Source organism: Dinoponera quadriceps, unplaced genomic scaffold (assembly GCF_001313825.1).
Source record: "Dinoponera quadriceps isolate SergipeBrazil2010 unplaced genomic scaffold, ASM131382v1 scaffold3163, whole genome shotgun sequence".
Taxonomy (NCBI): Eukaryota; Metazoa; Arthropoda; class Insecta; order Hymenoptera; family Formicidae; genus Dinoponera; species Dinoponera quadriceps.
Genome location: NW_014557189.1, coordinates 175,997 through 193,063, shown reverse-complemented (window position 1 = coordinate 193,063; position 17,067 = coordinate 175,997). Strand labels below are relative to the sequence as shown.

Genomic DNA, 17,067 nt, shown 5'->3' with positions numbered 1-17,067 from the left:
ACGATCCAGCAACCAACACCACGAAGGTGAGTAGGTCCTAGAGAACGTGCCAAAATTTAAATTATATATTATTAGTTATATAAATTATATATAATAAACGACATAACAAACGCGAACAATATTGCGACAAATTTATATCTCACCTATTTTGACAAAAAATGAAAGTTTTGTTTTATATTTCCGAAAATTATCTTCTTTGATGATGAATTATAACTGCATTAAATGTAATAATCTTGACAAAAAGTAATTAAACGCATTTCACAACGCACTTCACAAACGCATTTTATCAAAAAATTATTATTATTAATTTATGCCATAATCCGTACATATATTAATTTGTAACTATTTTTTAACCAGTAATTATGTTATTATTGTCTACCCTTATCCAAGTTCTCTCAAACTGAAGTATTTGGTGTGCTGAAAGCGCCATTACTTCACAGTTTGCGTGTTTATTCTTTCACCGACCACTGCCAAACGGCAGATTTTCAGTTCTTACTCCACCGATTATTCGATTAATTAAAAAAAACAACTTGTTTGTACTTCAAACATATCAATATGCTGCATGACACATTTCAATCAGCGATATGTAATAAAAATCGAAAAATATTCAATTTTTCATAAAAAGAGAGTGACGCGAAAGCCTGATTGGGTCAATGTTTAACCAACATCCGTCAATGCTTGTATTACAAGTGTCCTACTAAATATTTGCTTTTAAGAACGTAGTATTTGCGAAAATTCAGCTCGATCGGTGAAAACAGTTTTTCGATCAGCCTGTCGAATCAAAAGAATCGTTACTATGCGTGATTCGCGCATAGATTGCAATATAATAACACCTCAAACATTAACGTATACTATATACTAACGTAATATACTAAACGTATCTTCGTGAACTTCCTCTAAGCCAATTTACATGTTCACAGATGAAATTCGCACTGGCATTGTTGGCCCTGGTGGCTACGGCGTCCGCCAAGATCGAAATCCCGAACTTCGGTAGGGGCCAGCTCTACAAGGACATCCAGGAGTTTTTGGACCTCATGCCAACCGACGAAATGTTTGCGATCGCCGTTAAATACGTGACCGAGGACGCCGAGTTCCAGAGGTTGTTCACATTCTTGCAAAGCCCAGAATTCAAAAGTCTCACGGCTGACGTTGAAGCGCTGAAAGAAATCCGCACATTGATGGACTACATCCACCACGCCGGAATTGACATCTACAAGATAGTCAATGGTTTGAACGACCTCCTCGGACTCGCCCATCTCACCCCGCCTGATGACGGTGCGGCGTACAAGAACTACAAGACCAATGGAATCCGCGGATTCCTTGACGAAATCGAGGCGATCCTCCCCATCAAGGAACTCCAGGCCCTCTACGACAAGAAGCTCAAGGAATCCAAGGCTTTCGCTGACTTCATCAACCAACTGAAATCTCCAAATTTCCAAGAGATCGTCAACAAGGTCTATGCTCACCCCACGGTTCAGAAACTTTTGGATGAGGCTAGGAAGGCTGGTGTCGACTTGAAAGCTGTCAGAGAAGCGTTGGAGACTATCCTTGGCATCAAGATCCCCGGACGCCCTTAGACGGACACCTACCGGCAGAATATTATCGTGAAGCGCGAAATTCTCTTGTATCACCAGACACGTTAATGGCATTTTTTCCAAATTGGTCGTCTCGTAAATATCATACTCGGCTATGTAATGCTGTACTTCACGTAAACTAATAAATACAAATCATATTACTGTATACAAATTATAGCACATGTCATCCTCTCTACTGAAACTCCTTATCTTTATTCTATATTATCTTTATTCTATATTATTCTATATTATATTTGCAAGAAATATTTTATATTTTAGCTTGGAAATCTAGATGTCAATTAACATTATTTATGACCGGATTTTATTCCGCAACATTACAATAATATTCCAGCTTTCGTTTATATACTACCTTTAACATAACTTTTAATATATATAGTCTATCTAATAATAGTGTGACCGACAATAATAATGTGTAACTTTCAAAATATTTATTATAAAAAATGAAAAAAATTACATATACACAAACAGTACTACAACACAAAAGGCGGAATGCTAAATTGATGGAAAAATATTGAAAATCGCATTCAAAGTAGCACAGTTTTGTCGAAACCTAAATAAAAACTCAAGAATATAACAATTTCTTATTTTCTTTTCTCTTCTTATTACTTCCTACTCCACTCTTTTATTCTTACTCAGCCTAACATCATCTATTTTGACATCATCTAATCTAGTCTAACCTAAAATAATTGTTGAGTTGGGTTAGTTTGAGTGATGTTGAATTAAAAAAAAGGAGGGAAAAGAAAATAAAATGTTATATTCTTGAGTTTTTGTTCAGGTTTCGACAAAATTAAGATTAAAATATATAGAACATGAAAATTACGCAAATACAGTTTCACTTCCCTAGCACAGCGTTCAACATGTTGTTTGTTCGTCATTACTGTAAAATATTTATAAATAATACGAAAAAATATTTAAATACGAGTTTCATAATTGTATAAAATAAGATTTCGAGGTTTGATATTAATTATATACATTAAGAGCGATTTATATTAATTTACAAACACATCTTGTGCATATAATACAATAAAATAATTTTTTTATTTTTACATCTTATATTTTGTTAAATATATGTTACGATGTTTATTTTTATTAAAATTTTTGCGTTATTTGACATAACTGGAAATACAAAAAAATATAATTGATACGCTAATATACTTTTTTACTTTATTTTATGAAAGCAAATATTCCTTTAAATAAATTGCACGTATCCATCGTTTTTAACTATTTACATACATTCCTACTATCGAAATATATAGAAAACGTGTGTTTAAAAGAATCTCCTACCACGAGTTGAGCGGATTAAATGATATAATTAGCCAGATATCTTTTGATAAGAATTCGTGAACACGAATTTTCAATCTCAGGTGGTATTTCATATATTTCATATATTTTATTAAAATAAATAAAATATTATTTTCTTAAAAATTATTTAAATACCAATCTAGCAACATTATCTGTCTGTCATACGTATACTTATATTTCTTGTTGGAAATAAATAAACACAAAATAAAATTTATCTAAAACGATATATTTAAGGATGTATCTTTTAATTTTAGGAATTTCTTGATAAAATATTAAAATCGGAATATGAGTATCTCATTTCAAGAAATCTCCTATTTATTATACATATTGCAATGTACAAATTAACACGAATAAGATAGTTATCATTAATTGTTATTCTCAAAAATATATCGAACGAATCAGAGGAAAATGATGTAACGTCTTGAAGATGAACATATTAAGAAAAAAATAGCTGAGATATGAACAATATCAAGTTACTGGCTATAGATTTCACTATAATATGTGTCAAAATAAATGATTAACTATTATTTGGTGTCAAATACAAAAAAATAAAGTAAAATAAGTAATGTCGTTGAACATGTTTAATAACATGTTTAATAGACTGAACTTGTTACGGTGTGAATTAGACAAAGAATTTAACATATGCTGCATACTAATGTCTACAAATTTTAGTATCACATCTTAGGATCTTAGGCTTCAAGACATTACGTCATTTTTCTCTGATTCATTCGATATATTTTTGAAAATAATAACTAATGATAACTATCTTATTCGTGTTAATTTGTACACTGCAATATGTATAATAGATAGAAGATTTCTTGGAATGAGACACTCATATTCTGATTTTAATATTTTATTAAGAAATTCCTAGAATTAAAAGATATGTCCTTAAATATATCATTTCTCTTTTTCTCAATTTTCGAAAAAATTAATACTGTAAAATGTATATTTATAATTGGATGTGTTGCAAAACATCAAACGGTTAATCAACAAATTGGTGAAATGGGAAAGTGTTAATAAAGAAACGTAGTTACTTACTTTATCAAATAACACTGATGTTTTCACTACAGATTTTGCAATTTAGTAAACCATTTCGATATTTAAAAAAAATTTAAAAAACATAAAGCCGCAAGATGTGCGGGAGAATTACATTAATGCAGCAAAACTTTTCAGGAAAAAATTCTGATTAAACGTACGCATCACTTTAAATGAAAAAATATATAAAAGAAGCAAGTGATATGAACTTTTATATTTTTAATACTTAGTAGATTGTCAAGCAAATAATCTTTATATTTCTCAAGAATCAATCACTTCTACTAATCTTATCAACCTCTTTAATGATTAATCAATCTGTAATATCGCGACACTTTTAGTATATAAAGGTGCGATAATTATTTATGGGTGCCAGTGTTGTTTGCCAGTTGTCCATAGCCGACGCGGTAAGTAAAGAATAGATCTATACATATCTTTCTAAAACTTTGACAAATAATTGTTGAAATTATTTAAACGTTATACGCGAGATCATTGATACAAAATTGGCGTAAATTGTTCTTAGCTGTGAATTTTTTAGATCGAATATAGAGTCTATATTTTTTCTTAATAAAAGTATGTAATTTGATGTGTGTGTGTATGTGTGTAGCAATCTCTTTCTAATAATTATTTAATATTAAGTGGCAAATATTTTTGTTATCAATTCTTAGATTAATATTCTACTCAAGCATGGAAAACGATACATCTTAATTTCTCTTTTTCAACGTATAGTATTTACATATACTGATATGCATATTGTATAACACACGTCTCTGATATATAACATTAATTAGCTGCATGTCAATATATTCACAGATGAAGTTCTCACTAGCGCTCTTTGCCATTTTGGCTGTAATCGGCTTCGGCCAAGCTCACAATCTCCCGGACTTCGGTAAGGGCCCTCTTCATGAAGATATCCAGAACTTTTTGGACTTGATTCCCATGGAAGATATTGCCGGGATCTTCCTAGATTACATGGAGAATGATGCTGAATTCAAACAATTTGCTGACTTCGTCAAAGCCTCGAACGGTCAAGTGCTCAGAGATTTGATGATAGACGTCGAAGCTGTTCCTGAAGTGATCAACCTACTCAACTTCCTGCAGAAGGAAGGCGTCGATATTTACACCATAGTAAATGTGATTAACCAAATCTTAGGTATCAAGGAGCTGACACCTCCCACGTACTTCGCAACGACCATGAAGAGGACCGGTGGACTCGCTGGATTCTTCAAAGACGTCAAAGTACTCATCGACTACAACAAATTCATTCACTACTACGTAGAGAGAATGGAAAACTCTCCGGCTTTCGTCCGTTTCGTGCAGCAACTCAAGTCCAATAATTTCCAACAAGTCGTTAATAAGGTCTACGTGTCGAAATCATTCCAGACCATTCTGACTTATTTGAAAGACCGCGGGGTGAACACGCGGATCGTTGCCGAAATTATGTACATCGTTCTCGGTATTACCGTACCGAAACATACGCTAATGCCTGTTGCTTTTGAGCGCTCGCTGTTCGAGGAATTGCAAGACTTTGTGAGACTCCTCCCGTTGGAGAAGTTCTTTGAAATAACGACCGAATACGCACTCAACGATGAAAAGGTACAGAAAGCAGTTGCCTTCATATTGACGCCCGAATTCCATGACTTACTTCGTGACGTCGAGGCTCTTAAGGAACATCAAAATTTGATAGTATTTCTGGAGAAGGCTGGCATTCCCGCAATCGAAATGATCAAAGTATTCCATCAAGCGATCGGTATGGGTGATTACGTGCCGCCTAAAATAGACGACATGTTCAAATCCCAATTTGAAGTGCAAAAGGTCGGCGAAGGACTGAAAGCGATGCTCAACGATCTTGAGGCCATAATACCTAAGGAGAAGCTACAGGAACTTTACAACGAAAAGATGAAGACCACCAACGTCTTTTCCGATTTTGTCAAGAAAGTGACATCTCCGGACATGAAGAAAATCATCTTTAACCTGTACGGACATCCGACTTATATCAAGTTGGTCACTAAATGTATGGACCAGGGCCTGGATCTTAAAGCACTATCCGATTTTTACAAGAAAATCGTTCCGATTCCCATACCAACACCAGTATTTTAGCTTGAACACTCGCAACTTGTAATTTATGATGTTACACGCAACAATGAAACACACATGTCCTCATATTCAATTGATATTTTTTATCGAGTTATTTAAAAATTCGATTTCATTTTTTTGGGGCAATAATAAATAAAAGTTTTGTTTCATAACATACTTGTGTCGTTTTTGTGACCTATATAAATAATATAATATAATAAAGAAATACTAAAAAGAAAAAGCAAAATATCTCTTATATCTCTCATCGGTTTATTGATCTAAATCAACTAATATAATTATTTAATTTTAAATTATACGCGTATATTTTATCAGAGAGATGTATTTTAGAGCGCAAGATCATTCCCTATGCTGAATATTACAAACCAATGTATGGAGTTATACATATACGAATATAAATGTTTTAACTTCAGTTTGTTAATGAGCGGACAAACATGTAACAATCTCCATAATTTCACTGACATGTGTCTCTTTTAGTCTAACCTGATCAAAATGTTTCAAAATTATTATCGTTTAGCTTACACGCTGCTCTGGTGATGTAATTACATCTAGAAATAATAGATCAGGTGTTTTCTCGGGGAATAAAATATTCGTAAGTAATGCCATTCAAAATCTAATCTCCGTAATTATCTACAGCGACGTAACTATTTTATCTCAATCACGACCGATTGACGTACGAAATGATCGCGCGAGTTTAATTCTCCAATAACTTTATCGAGAAAGAGAGAAACGAATCTGTGATAATATTATAAATTTCGATCAAATCACCAAGTGTGTGTCTGATAAAATTGCAGACCCCACCGTATTATTAGTGAGATACAGGTCAACTCCTAGATACCGATATCCTATAAAACGTAATCGTGCTCGTACAATTCGTATGATTATCGTTCTTCGTTACTTCATATAATTTCTTGCAGATGAGATATCTTCCTCCTCCTTCTGATAATGTACGGGTCAGTCATGATAATGGGTGCAATAGCTGCCATGTCACTCGTCCTTTTCAGCGTCGTAGCCTATCGCCTCGGCTCTTTAGTAAACGATACCGCATTGTCGAATGCTAATCTATCGAAGGGCAATAACTCGCTGGAGGAAGATTTCAAAGACATTCTACAGTTCATACCTCTGATCGAGATACAATCGATCGTTAATACTTATTTAAAATACGATCCGCAAATCGAAGATACTGTGAGCTTCATCGAAGATCAGAAAAGGTTTATCGCCAGAGAATGTCAAGAAATGCCACAACTGGCTCGTCTTACGAGCTTCTTGGAGGAGAACGGTTTGGAAATCGACAGTTGGTACGGAACAATTCAAGATCTTTGGGAGACAAGAGCCATTTTCATTAAGTCGGATCCGAGTATCGCCACAGGTGGTTTGAGCGTGATGATTCAGAAAATCCTAAACACCATCCCGAAGGATCATTTTCATAAACTGCTGCAGCAGAAAGTGAGATACTCCGTTAGCTTTCGTAGATTTCTGCAAGAGCTCAAGTCTAAGAACTTTGTGGATCTCTGCAACACTGTCGAGAAAAACATTGTGTTGCAACAGCACATGTTCTGGGCGAGGCAGGAGGGTATTGAGATCACATTTGCCTTGGAATTTTTGAAAAGATTACACACTTACGTGACTGAAGAAATTTAACAATTTAAAGAAGTAATATTTCTAAAAACTGTAAAATCACTTCACTTTGAAGACTCTATAATTGATCACAAATAAAATTATACTTTCTGTTAACGTAATGCAATCAAATCGTGCACACAGCGATAATTTTGGATTTTGATCGATCTGTAAGAGGATCGACTGAATGAATTTCTACCACGGAACGCGACCAAGATGCCGTACCGAGAGAAAAATATCATTTTTTTCTTCGTAAAATAATAGTAGCAACATGCAAGTAAAATTATTACCACTGACGCTATAGTAACAGAAAAAATAGCTTACTTCACCTTACCAGAAAAATAGTTCTCTTGCTTATTTTTCTGGTTAAAGTGAAAAAAGGATATCGTTGTCCCCGAAAATAACTATTTTTCTTTCGGTGCGGGCATTCCTTTCGGTAGCGAGCCCGTTCGGACGGATAGAATTCGTAAGAACGGCGGCGAGAATTTTAACGGAAGGCCCTTCGCGAGTACCGGGGAGTACGTGGATAGTAGAAATTAATTCCTCTCAAGATGTCAGGAAGTGCATGAGCGCGATGGCGCCGCGCTGCTGGTGTGAATTTCATGCTGAAGTCACGACAGCAACGGCCGGGNGGGAAGGGAGAGAGAGAGAGAGAGAGAGGCGGAGGACCGGCGACAAAGGCAGGCGCTGCTCGAGGTATAGGATTCAGAACGGCGCGCGCGAGGGCAAGCGGCTCGCGGTGTCTGCAGCAAACAATTCCAATTAACTCGCTGGAATTGGAATAGGACTCGTCCTCGTCGGCCGGGCGGACGCTCGACTCGTGGATGCCACGGCGTCGAGGACGACGAGGACATGGGCATTCCTTCGTCTCGCGGCGCATCCTCATTTTTCTTCGTCAAATTTCGCCGTTACGCTATACGCCCGCAAATTAGTTGCCCGGCTTAACCCGCCGCGAGGGCCGGGGATGAAGCACGAGACGCCGGAGAAGAATCGCGGCCCGTTGAAAAATTGCGCTACTTTCCCGCGCGCGCTCTCGAATTTATCGGAGTGCTTTCAATTGCCGCTCTCGCGCAACGATCATGATTGATCGAAGTCCGTAAAATTCTTTTCAGCCCGCCGCAGCCCGTCCGAAAGACGTTATAAAGATATCCAGGCAAGGTTCCGCATTCTCGCGAGAGAGCTTCCTATTTCGCGAGTCCGTTCGAGCGCGTTGTTTGGCTTCCTCGATTCAACTAACACTGGCGGTACCGCAGTTGCCCAAGTTTTATATACCATATTTTTGTTTTTTTCTCTTTCGCCTTTGTTGCGTCAAAAAACGAAATTCCTTTCGCGACCGAGTTTCTAACGCGCGTGCGGCGGAAGGTTCGCTCGCAAAAGAAACGCGCTTTCCTTGGCGCGCACGGGCGCGAGTATCGGCCAGTGAACAAACTTTATCCGGTGCATAATGCTTGTCATCGTCTTCAACGGTCGAGCCGGTTATAAAGCGCAACGAACGAGTCCACGACGCCGCGTCCTAGACAATGCCGTTCCTGAGCTGCTCAGATATTGAAGACGGCCCGAAAGCTGTGTGTACCAATCCCGATGTGTACACAACGTCTAGCCTGGCTCTCTACATTATTAAATCCTACCTCGCTTGTGGACCAACCGTGGCGGGACAATGGTGTTCTTTAAGCGTCACGTCACGGTAACGTGTCGCGAATTACGAATCGGCCGTCGGATAAAATTGTCTCGTCACGCGTGCGCTCGCCAAATCTGCGACCCTCCCGGCCAGACCGTATCGATACGCGTGTTTCATCATCATCGTCGTCGTCATCATCATCATTCGCTAAGATGTAAACTTCCGACTCGAATCTTGATCATGTATAAACTCTTCTCACGGTACGATATGTTTCATTTGCCGCGATTACTCGTCTCATTGCTATCATATTTTTTTAACCCCCTTTAAGAGATCCTTAGTTCTTCGTATTTTAGTCGAAAATTCAAAAGATACCGCGACTCATCGCACCGCTTGATATCCGCTTATTCGTATTCGATAGTAACAAATAAATGTAGACGTGATAAGTATTGAATCAGTGAAAAAGTTCGGTTTGATTCTGGAGTGAAGTTTGATTTTGCCGCATTCAACGGGAAAGAAGTCAATCAAGTAATCACCGTTGCAATCATCCTACGATCCTTCATCGAAGTTTTGACATCGCTCATCTGTTTCTTTCGTAAAAAGTGGGCCGGCTTACGAAGAAAGAAGAAAATGAAACCGAATTTTTTCGACTAACCCAGTAAAAATACATGTATCTATACTTCCGTAAGTATATAATATATCGCGAGATAACGTTCTATTCGCGAAGATACTTTCGCAGACGAACGAGACACGTATACCGCCTTCAGTCCGTTCTCCCGTTCCGTTAGAAAGGTATCGTGAAATCTTTACTGCGACAATATAAGCAATTATCTCCTCCACGGTGACGTCTAATCCCAGTTCAACGAGAGAACGTTACCCATCGCGTGGCCGCCGCGAATCGACGAGTTTGCAGGCAACGACGACCGTTTACGGAGGCGTAATTGGCCATCCGATGATCGCGCGGGCGTCATATAATCACCAGCTCGTAAGCCTCGAACGGCTTAATCCGTGAGGCGTCGCGTCATTACCCGCGTCGTCAGCGCGGCGGCGTCGTCGTCGTCATCGTCGTCGTCGTCGACGCTGCTGAAACCCTTGGCCAAGGCGAGGGAGAGACATTTAAAAGTAAGTATAGTTGGACAGATCCGCCTAGCGGGTTTAAAAGTCAAGTGCCAAGAGCGCAATTTATCCCATCCATTTGCTAGATGGGGAGGCAGGGGGAGGAGGGTCGTTGAGGAGAGCATGGCCACTACATGAAGCGTGGGATGATGGAGGGAGGAAGGGAGGGATGGAGAAGTCTCGAGCCTGGACTGCACTGTTACCCAGCTTTCACCCCGATTCGTTACGCCGACGTTACGACCACTTCATTGAATGACTCATTTTATTTTCCAGCATGAAAGGCACTATTTTTTTCTCGCTCGAAACTCTTTCCTTCTCGCCCGACCCTCTGCATCCCTTCGGTCACATCGCGCTCCAACGGTGAGATTTGTCCCACCAGCTGATCTCTTCATCTCCTGCTTCTATCCACTCTTCTCTGACCGGTGCGATGCAAAGAGTTCACGAGATCCCTCGTTTGGAAGATGAACGTATATGAATGCTCGCGTTTCAAACGCGAATCTTTATACATTTCATTACTATTGCATCTCAGTGCAGTAGTCAACAGTCTGGTGAATTGAACTGATACCTAACAACAAGTAACGCGAGTGCCTTGCGCCGACAGATTTCCCTCGAACAACTATAACTACGCGGCACGAGCGAAATAACTTGAAACGAGCGTAACGATGCGGGATAGAATGGACAAAGCGGGAGGAAAAGATGATCGCGTCCTTTAGCGAACCTTCCTCTCGCCAACGGCTAAAGTTAAAGGGGCATTATGCGAAACGTACGTGGGACTCTGGAAGCGCGTTTTGGAAGACAAAAGCCGGCAATTACCGCGCCATCGATCGTACGGCGAAGATATCCCGATAGCTATCGCCCGCCTTCGTACGGCGGCGAGTGTATCCAATATTGGAAATTCTATACCGCACGCTCCGCACGCGTGTATCTGTGTGCGTGCGCGTATGCCTGTGTATGTGGTCGTAGCCGGTCACATGTACGCGCACCATCTCGATACAGATATGTTTATTACCGGGAACGACATAGGCACCCCCGCCCTGGCTCTATGACTTATCGGACGCGACTTGTTGCGCGTACACCGTTCAACCGCGAAACAATTGTTTCCGGCCTTTCCTAGATTACGACGCTACGTTGTAGCGATTAATAACGCGATCAATGATAAAGTACCGTTGCGAGGCCGCGTCTCTCACGTAAACGCAATTAAAAAATCGTAAAAGTCCGATAATGGACGATCAATTTTTTCCCTTTCCCCCTTTTATCGCCGGGGGGATACGTTCGCGAAATAAAACGGCTGCGAGGCTCATTAAACTCGCGAAAGATGCTCCGCACTCAAACGAGAGAAAGGGTTTCTTCAAAGTCCTGAAACAACGGCAGCGTATCCCGCCCTCCTTCGCGGAAGTCTTCGCGGGCGAGAGGCGCGCGTCAGCAATTGCACGGCTCGGCGAGAGCGAGGCTTCAAGTTCCGAATGCCTACTTTGAGAATACGTGTCTATTGTTTCCGAAACTTGCATTACACGCTGCTTCCTCGATTGTAACTGGAACAACAATCTGCTAATTAATAGCGAGGGGGAAACAGCGGAAAGTCGAGGGCTCTAGGAATTTGGTTTCAACGCTCCAACTTCCCGAAAAAAAAGTTCCAGCTCCACGGGGGCTCTGAATGCAAAGAGCTTGAACGCGCCTCTTTTTAGAGACACACGAATCTTCAAGATAAAATAATGATCGAGCTATGCGGTTACGGATTGTTTATAGACTAAAATAAGAGACATATATCGTTCTAAAATTCTTCATCGTTACTTTCAGTTATACTGAAAGTATAAACTTTTAACGAACTACTTAATCTTACCAGAACTGTGCTGTGCAGATAAACCCTGTGCTTAAGAGTCATTCTGCAATTTTCAGAAACAATCTAGTAGCTTATTTCTCTAAGGGACGGTGTGTCTGGGCTCACTTTTTATCTATCTGTTACTTTTCTCATGTGTTTGCGGAGCTGGCTAAACGTGAGAGAAAAAGTCTACCGTGAAACAGGCTTAACCGTCCAACACGTGTGCCGACTGACGAGCGTGGAGACACGTGAGGTAAGAAACAAAGTGGAAGGGCAGAAAATGGGGGAAAGAGGAGGACGAGGAACGGGGGTGAATTACCGGGCGAACGGTACGAGCGGAGAAAGTACGAGTGCCGTTAGAATGCGAGAAGTACGTTCGCAATCAGCGGCGCTGCTGGCTGCGTCGGTCTGGCTGAATTCGCAAGCGAATCACGTCGTTACGTAACGAGATTATATCATTAACCGGCGAGATGTAGGTAGACGACTAACATTGTCGATAACAATATGAAGCTGAGTTCCATTTTTACCGATTAATGATTGTCGCACACGCACAGAATTCCCGAAATACATCAAGCGCACACGCAACGCTGATTAATGTAATTATCAATTGAGAACTTGCTTTTGTCTCGAGAAATATGTCAGAAACCGAAAAGTAATCTTAGAGTTTTTTGAAGTGTCGGTGTTACTGTTACGTTAAATTAGGTAGAGTATGTAATTCTTCTTGTATAAAAAATCTCTAGATATATAATGGTACCGTTAATGATATAATACCAGCTACTTTCGACCGCACGTTATGCTCGTTAAAATAGTTGAAATTCCTTTAGTCCTTTAGATATACTGATATAGTATACCGATAGAAGAAGATAGTGTGTGTGAGAAAAGAAGTCGAGCGTCTTCGAGATTCCACGGTCCTTTCCGGTCGCTTTTCATACGGCAAATAGTGATCCTAATGAATTTACCGATTCGATCACGTCTTCGAATGACCTAACCCAGCAATTCCGAGCGAATAAATGAATTTCATGCGTGCCTCTTGGAACAAACGCCGGAATGCGGCGATGGTGGAAACGGTCTGCGGAATATCCTGACATCATTTACAAGCTTTCCTCGTCTGTAGAGACGATTAATATGTCTAGTATAATAAAGGATTTTTCCGAGGAAAACCTAGAACTTAACACATAGAACTAAAAGTAATTATAAAATTACGAAGTAAGGAAGAATACATGACGTGGAAAAAAGCGGATGTTAAGAAAGTAATGGAAATATAAAGAATTTATGGAATGAGATAATAAAAAAACTTAATTATATTAAGAATCGCTAATAGATGTTGCACGAGGCTGGTATCTTATTTTTATAATTTTCTTTCAAAATATTGTAGTCATCTCAATCTTACAATATTTCATTCGAATCGTAATATCGTAAAATGATGATATCACAACATTTTGTAATTTTATATTCCAAGCATATTTTATGCATACATTTTTTCCTCTCATGCATATTTATGGATCATAACCGTTTTTAAAATATATACATTTGTGATTCTAATTTAACTCGATATCAAAACATTTTATTCCACGCAAATTTCCCTCATGTCCGCGTGTTCTTACACACAATGTCCGTACAGAGAATGCGGATTGATCGAAACAGAATATTCGGCGACGGAAAGAGGAGAATCCAAGGAGATAAAGTCACGATAAATGAACGATGGAATATAGCAAAAAAAAAAGAAAGAGAGAGAGGGAGAGAAGGCTTTATTGATGTCTCGGTTGCGACGCGAAGCCACCGACAAGGGTGACGGCGTGGTAGATGGAGGCCTTCGAGCATTGTGTACAGAATTTCCATGGGGGAGGAGACGACGAGGGGTGGGAGTGGGAGAGGCAGGAAGGAAGGTAGGGGGACGAATTCATGGGGTAATTCCGTGTTCGATACACCGTGCGCGCTTAAGGCTGCGATGTTACTGGCGTCACATAAGCGTAATACCGGATAAGCCGCAATAATGCAGACCCGCTGTGCGTGCATGCGAAAGCGGAATGGATCCTGCTGCTCGGAGAGCTTCAAGAGCCAAACGTCCGTGGTGTAATCATTGTACTGAAACATGGCGAGAGTGACGTTACACTCCGCTATAATCCGGCGAATCGGAAAGTTTTGAGATTTCACAGCGGGTATGATAAGGCAAAGTGAAAACGAAGCAAATCGTACGTAAAGGTAGAAAAACAAAGAGAAATGTCGAGAAAATGCTATTTCAGCTATTTCAAGGTATGATTCCCTTTACTCGAGATACTTTGCTTAGCTTTTAATATTATGATCTCTTTCTCTGCCTCTTGTTCTTTTCAAGCACAAACGCGGAAAAGTCAAGGGCGATGATTGCATTTTAGAAGAGATAAGAGATGTTGGATTTAATCCGCGCTGCGAGTGTACAATGAATAACAGACGAGAGATTAACTCAACTGTTCACGTTATACTAATTTCACTTAAGAATCTACTCTCCTCTGTTGTTGTCGTATTCTTATATTCGCAGCTCTCCTTTATCGCAGGCGAAACAATACGTGGCAGCCGGGAAATTTCTCCCCGGCGAGAAAAGGTGTATCGCTCGAAATTAAATCATAAAAAGAACCGAGGGTTCTTCCTGAGCCTCCGCCGACGTAAAAACGGCGAGAACAATGAAAGAGCGGGATCCCACTCCGAGGTAATTAGCGTGAGAAGCATTAAGAAGACACGGGGCAATTTTGGTCGGCCATTTTTCACGGTAATCTGCGGTATTCGTGTGGCGTCGGCTCGCTCGAATCGGCGAGCTTCATTTTGCCACAGTGCAACCGTGAAAACGGAGACAGATGGGAATCTTGAGCGAAGGGTTAGAAACCGTTAGGGTGGACGGCGGGGAATTCAGCGAGCGGGAATAAAAAGGGCGCTTTCATGAAGACGAACGAATTTAAAGAGCTCGACGATGGATTCGGGCTTATGGTTTGTAAAAAGCGCGGAAATCTCGCTTGAGAAAGAGAAATGCCGTGTCCGAAGATGCGTTTCTTTCCTTTTTCTCCTCTCATCTCGCGATATTAAATTATCCGTCACGTAATTACATCAATGTATTACCGTCTAATCTTGTCGGATTTATCGCAAAATAATCACCAATGTCATAGGCAGATATTGATTTGATCACCTCTCGTCGATGTAAACACGCGTTGCATTTCGCTCTGTTGCAGTAGTAATAATACAGTTATATATAAATATTCACTCACCATGTTTCGTAAACGTAATATCATGGTAATGTGGGTATATCCTAATAACGTAATATATACATTCTAATATGTGTATATTATAATATGTATAATGTATTATAACGTGTAATATTATTATCTATTCGCGATAACGTATCAAATAGGGCAATGAAATACAGCATGCTAAGGCGCGCGACAATGCCACTTCAGACTTTTATTAACACGGACACGATACGATTGGCCAAAATTAACACGAGTACTGGCAACAACCTCGCGTCAGGAAGGGGTCTCCAAATTCGATATTTCACGAATTTGCACTATAACAGAAGGGCACTGCAGTCATTCTTGCCGATATACGTCGCCTCATTAAATTCTGCAAACATCCGAATCGTTCGGAGCTCGCATCGTAACATGATTATTCAGTTTCGTTCGTCTTCCCGTTCTCTCATCGGGCAAATTCTCGTCGCCGAAGAAGACAACGCGAGTAAAGGCGCAGACAGAAGAAGAAAGAGCGTGTCGCCATCTGCGACTCCCTCGAGGACTTAACTTCATTCAAGTTGGAAAGGCGACTGAATACCGTTTTGCCTGATTATCTCCCAGCTTTATCGAAATTCGTTAATCTCCTCTTACACGCTGATCGTTTTCACAGTTAATGTGGCGATGTATGACTGCCAGAGCTGAATAAAATGATAAAACATGAAAAAAGTTTAAAAATTTAAATTTCTAAAATTTAAATCGTCAAACGCGCGAATTTTTTCTTGAAGAAGATTCAAACGAGTTAATTTGTATTAATTAAAAAGTGATGGGAACTCTTGTACATCTTATTTTAACGTTACGTATAATTATCTTATAACTGGATATGCCGTACAGAATAGAAAATTTGTTAACAGATTCCTCGGTAGAGAAATGTATGCAATTTTTCTAGACCACCCAGTTACTGTCTGCAACAAGTTTGATGACTATTCAATAATAATAACTGACCAGTTTTTGACTAAACTAGACGGAAGTTAATAAACCGTGCGGTAACTGTTCAAAAAATGCATGACATTTCTACCAGGGTTCTTACTTTCCACCATGAGTTTCTCAAGATCTTCCGAAATATCGAACGCTATTAACGCGTTACCCAACCTTACTGATCCAGCGATATCGAGGAGCAATCCGCGAGCTGAGAATCAAGCTTTGTCGATTATTCTCGGAATCGGCTGCGAGATTCGTCACGGTCTATATAAATCCGAACGTCAACAGTGCCGTCGTCAGAGCGATCCACCCAGACGGAGGGATAATCCGGCTTTGCGCGATCGGCCCGAAGCTGAAACGATTTGGGTACTGGACGCGAAAACCGCATTCCGGATAATAACTAGCTGCTTATCAAGCATCTAAGACGATTTCGAGATCCCGCATTCTACGAAACGCGAATAAGATCTGGTTACGGAACCGCGCGGCTAAGACTCAGGGATCTGTGCAAATTTAGTTTGGCGCGACGTTATCAGCGCACGTTCTCCGCTTCATCCGCGTCGGATGTCAAAACTGCGCTTTAGCAGAGGAAACTTGTCCGTTTGTAAGATTATACACGCGGCTGAGTTATTAGCCGGATTCGATAGTCAGTGGGTATTGCCGGAAATAAGATAATCGGATGTGCAAACACGCGAGCTGCCCGCGATACAA

The 17,067-nt window shown here is 40.0% G+C and overlaps 1 protein-coding gene across 1 annotated transcript; it reads left to right on the top strand.

Annotated features, from left to right (window-relative positions):
• Window positions 1-920: 920 nt before the first annotated feature.
• On the top strand, window positions 921-6,029 carry LOC106748777. Its single transcript, XM_014627641.1, has 3 exons — window positions 921-1,569; window positions 4,659-4,684; window positions 4,743-6,029. The coding sequence occupies exons 1-3, from the start codon at window positions 921-923 to the stop codon at window positions 6,027-6,029; spliced, it is 1,962 nt and encodes a 653-aa protein (XP_014483127.1).
• Window positions 6,030-17,067: the final 11,038 nt, after the last annotated feature.

Excerpts from the sequence above, each read along its gene's own strand:
- LOC106748777 (XM_014627641.1), top strand. The coding sequence starts at position 921 with ATGAAATTCGCACTGGCATTGTTGGCCCTGGTGGCTACGGCGTCCGCC. Across the intron at positions 1,570-4,658 it reads TGGCATCAAGATCCCCGGAC|TATTTACATATACTGATATG; the intron begins GCCCTTAGACGG and ends TTCAACGTATAG. Across the intron at positions 4,685-4,742 it reads CATATACTGATATGCATATT|ATGAAGTTCTCACTAGCGCT; the intron begins GTATAACACACG and ends ATATATTCACAG.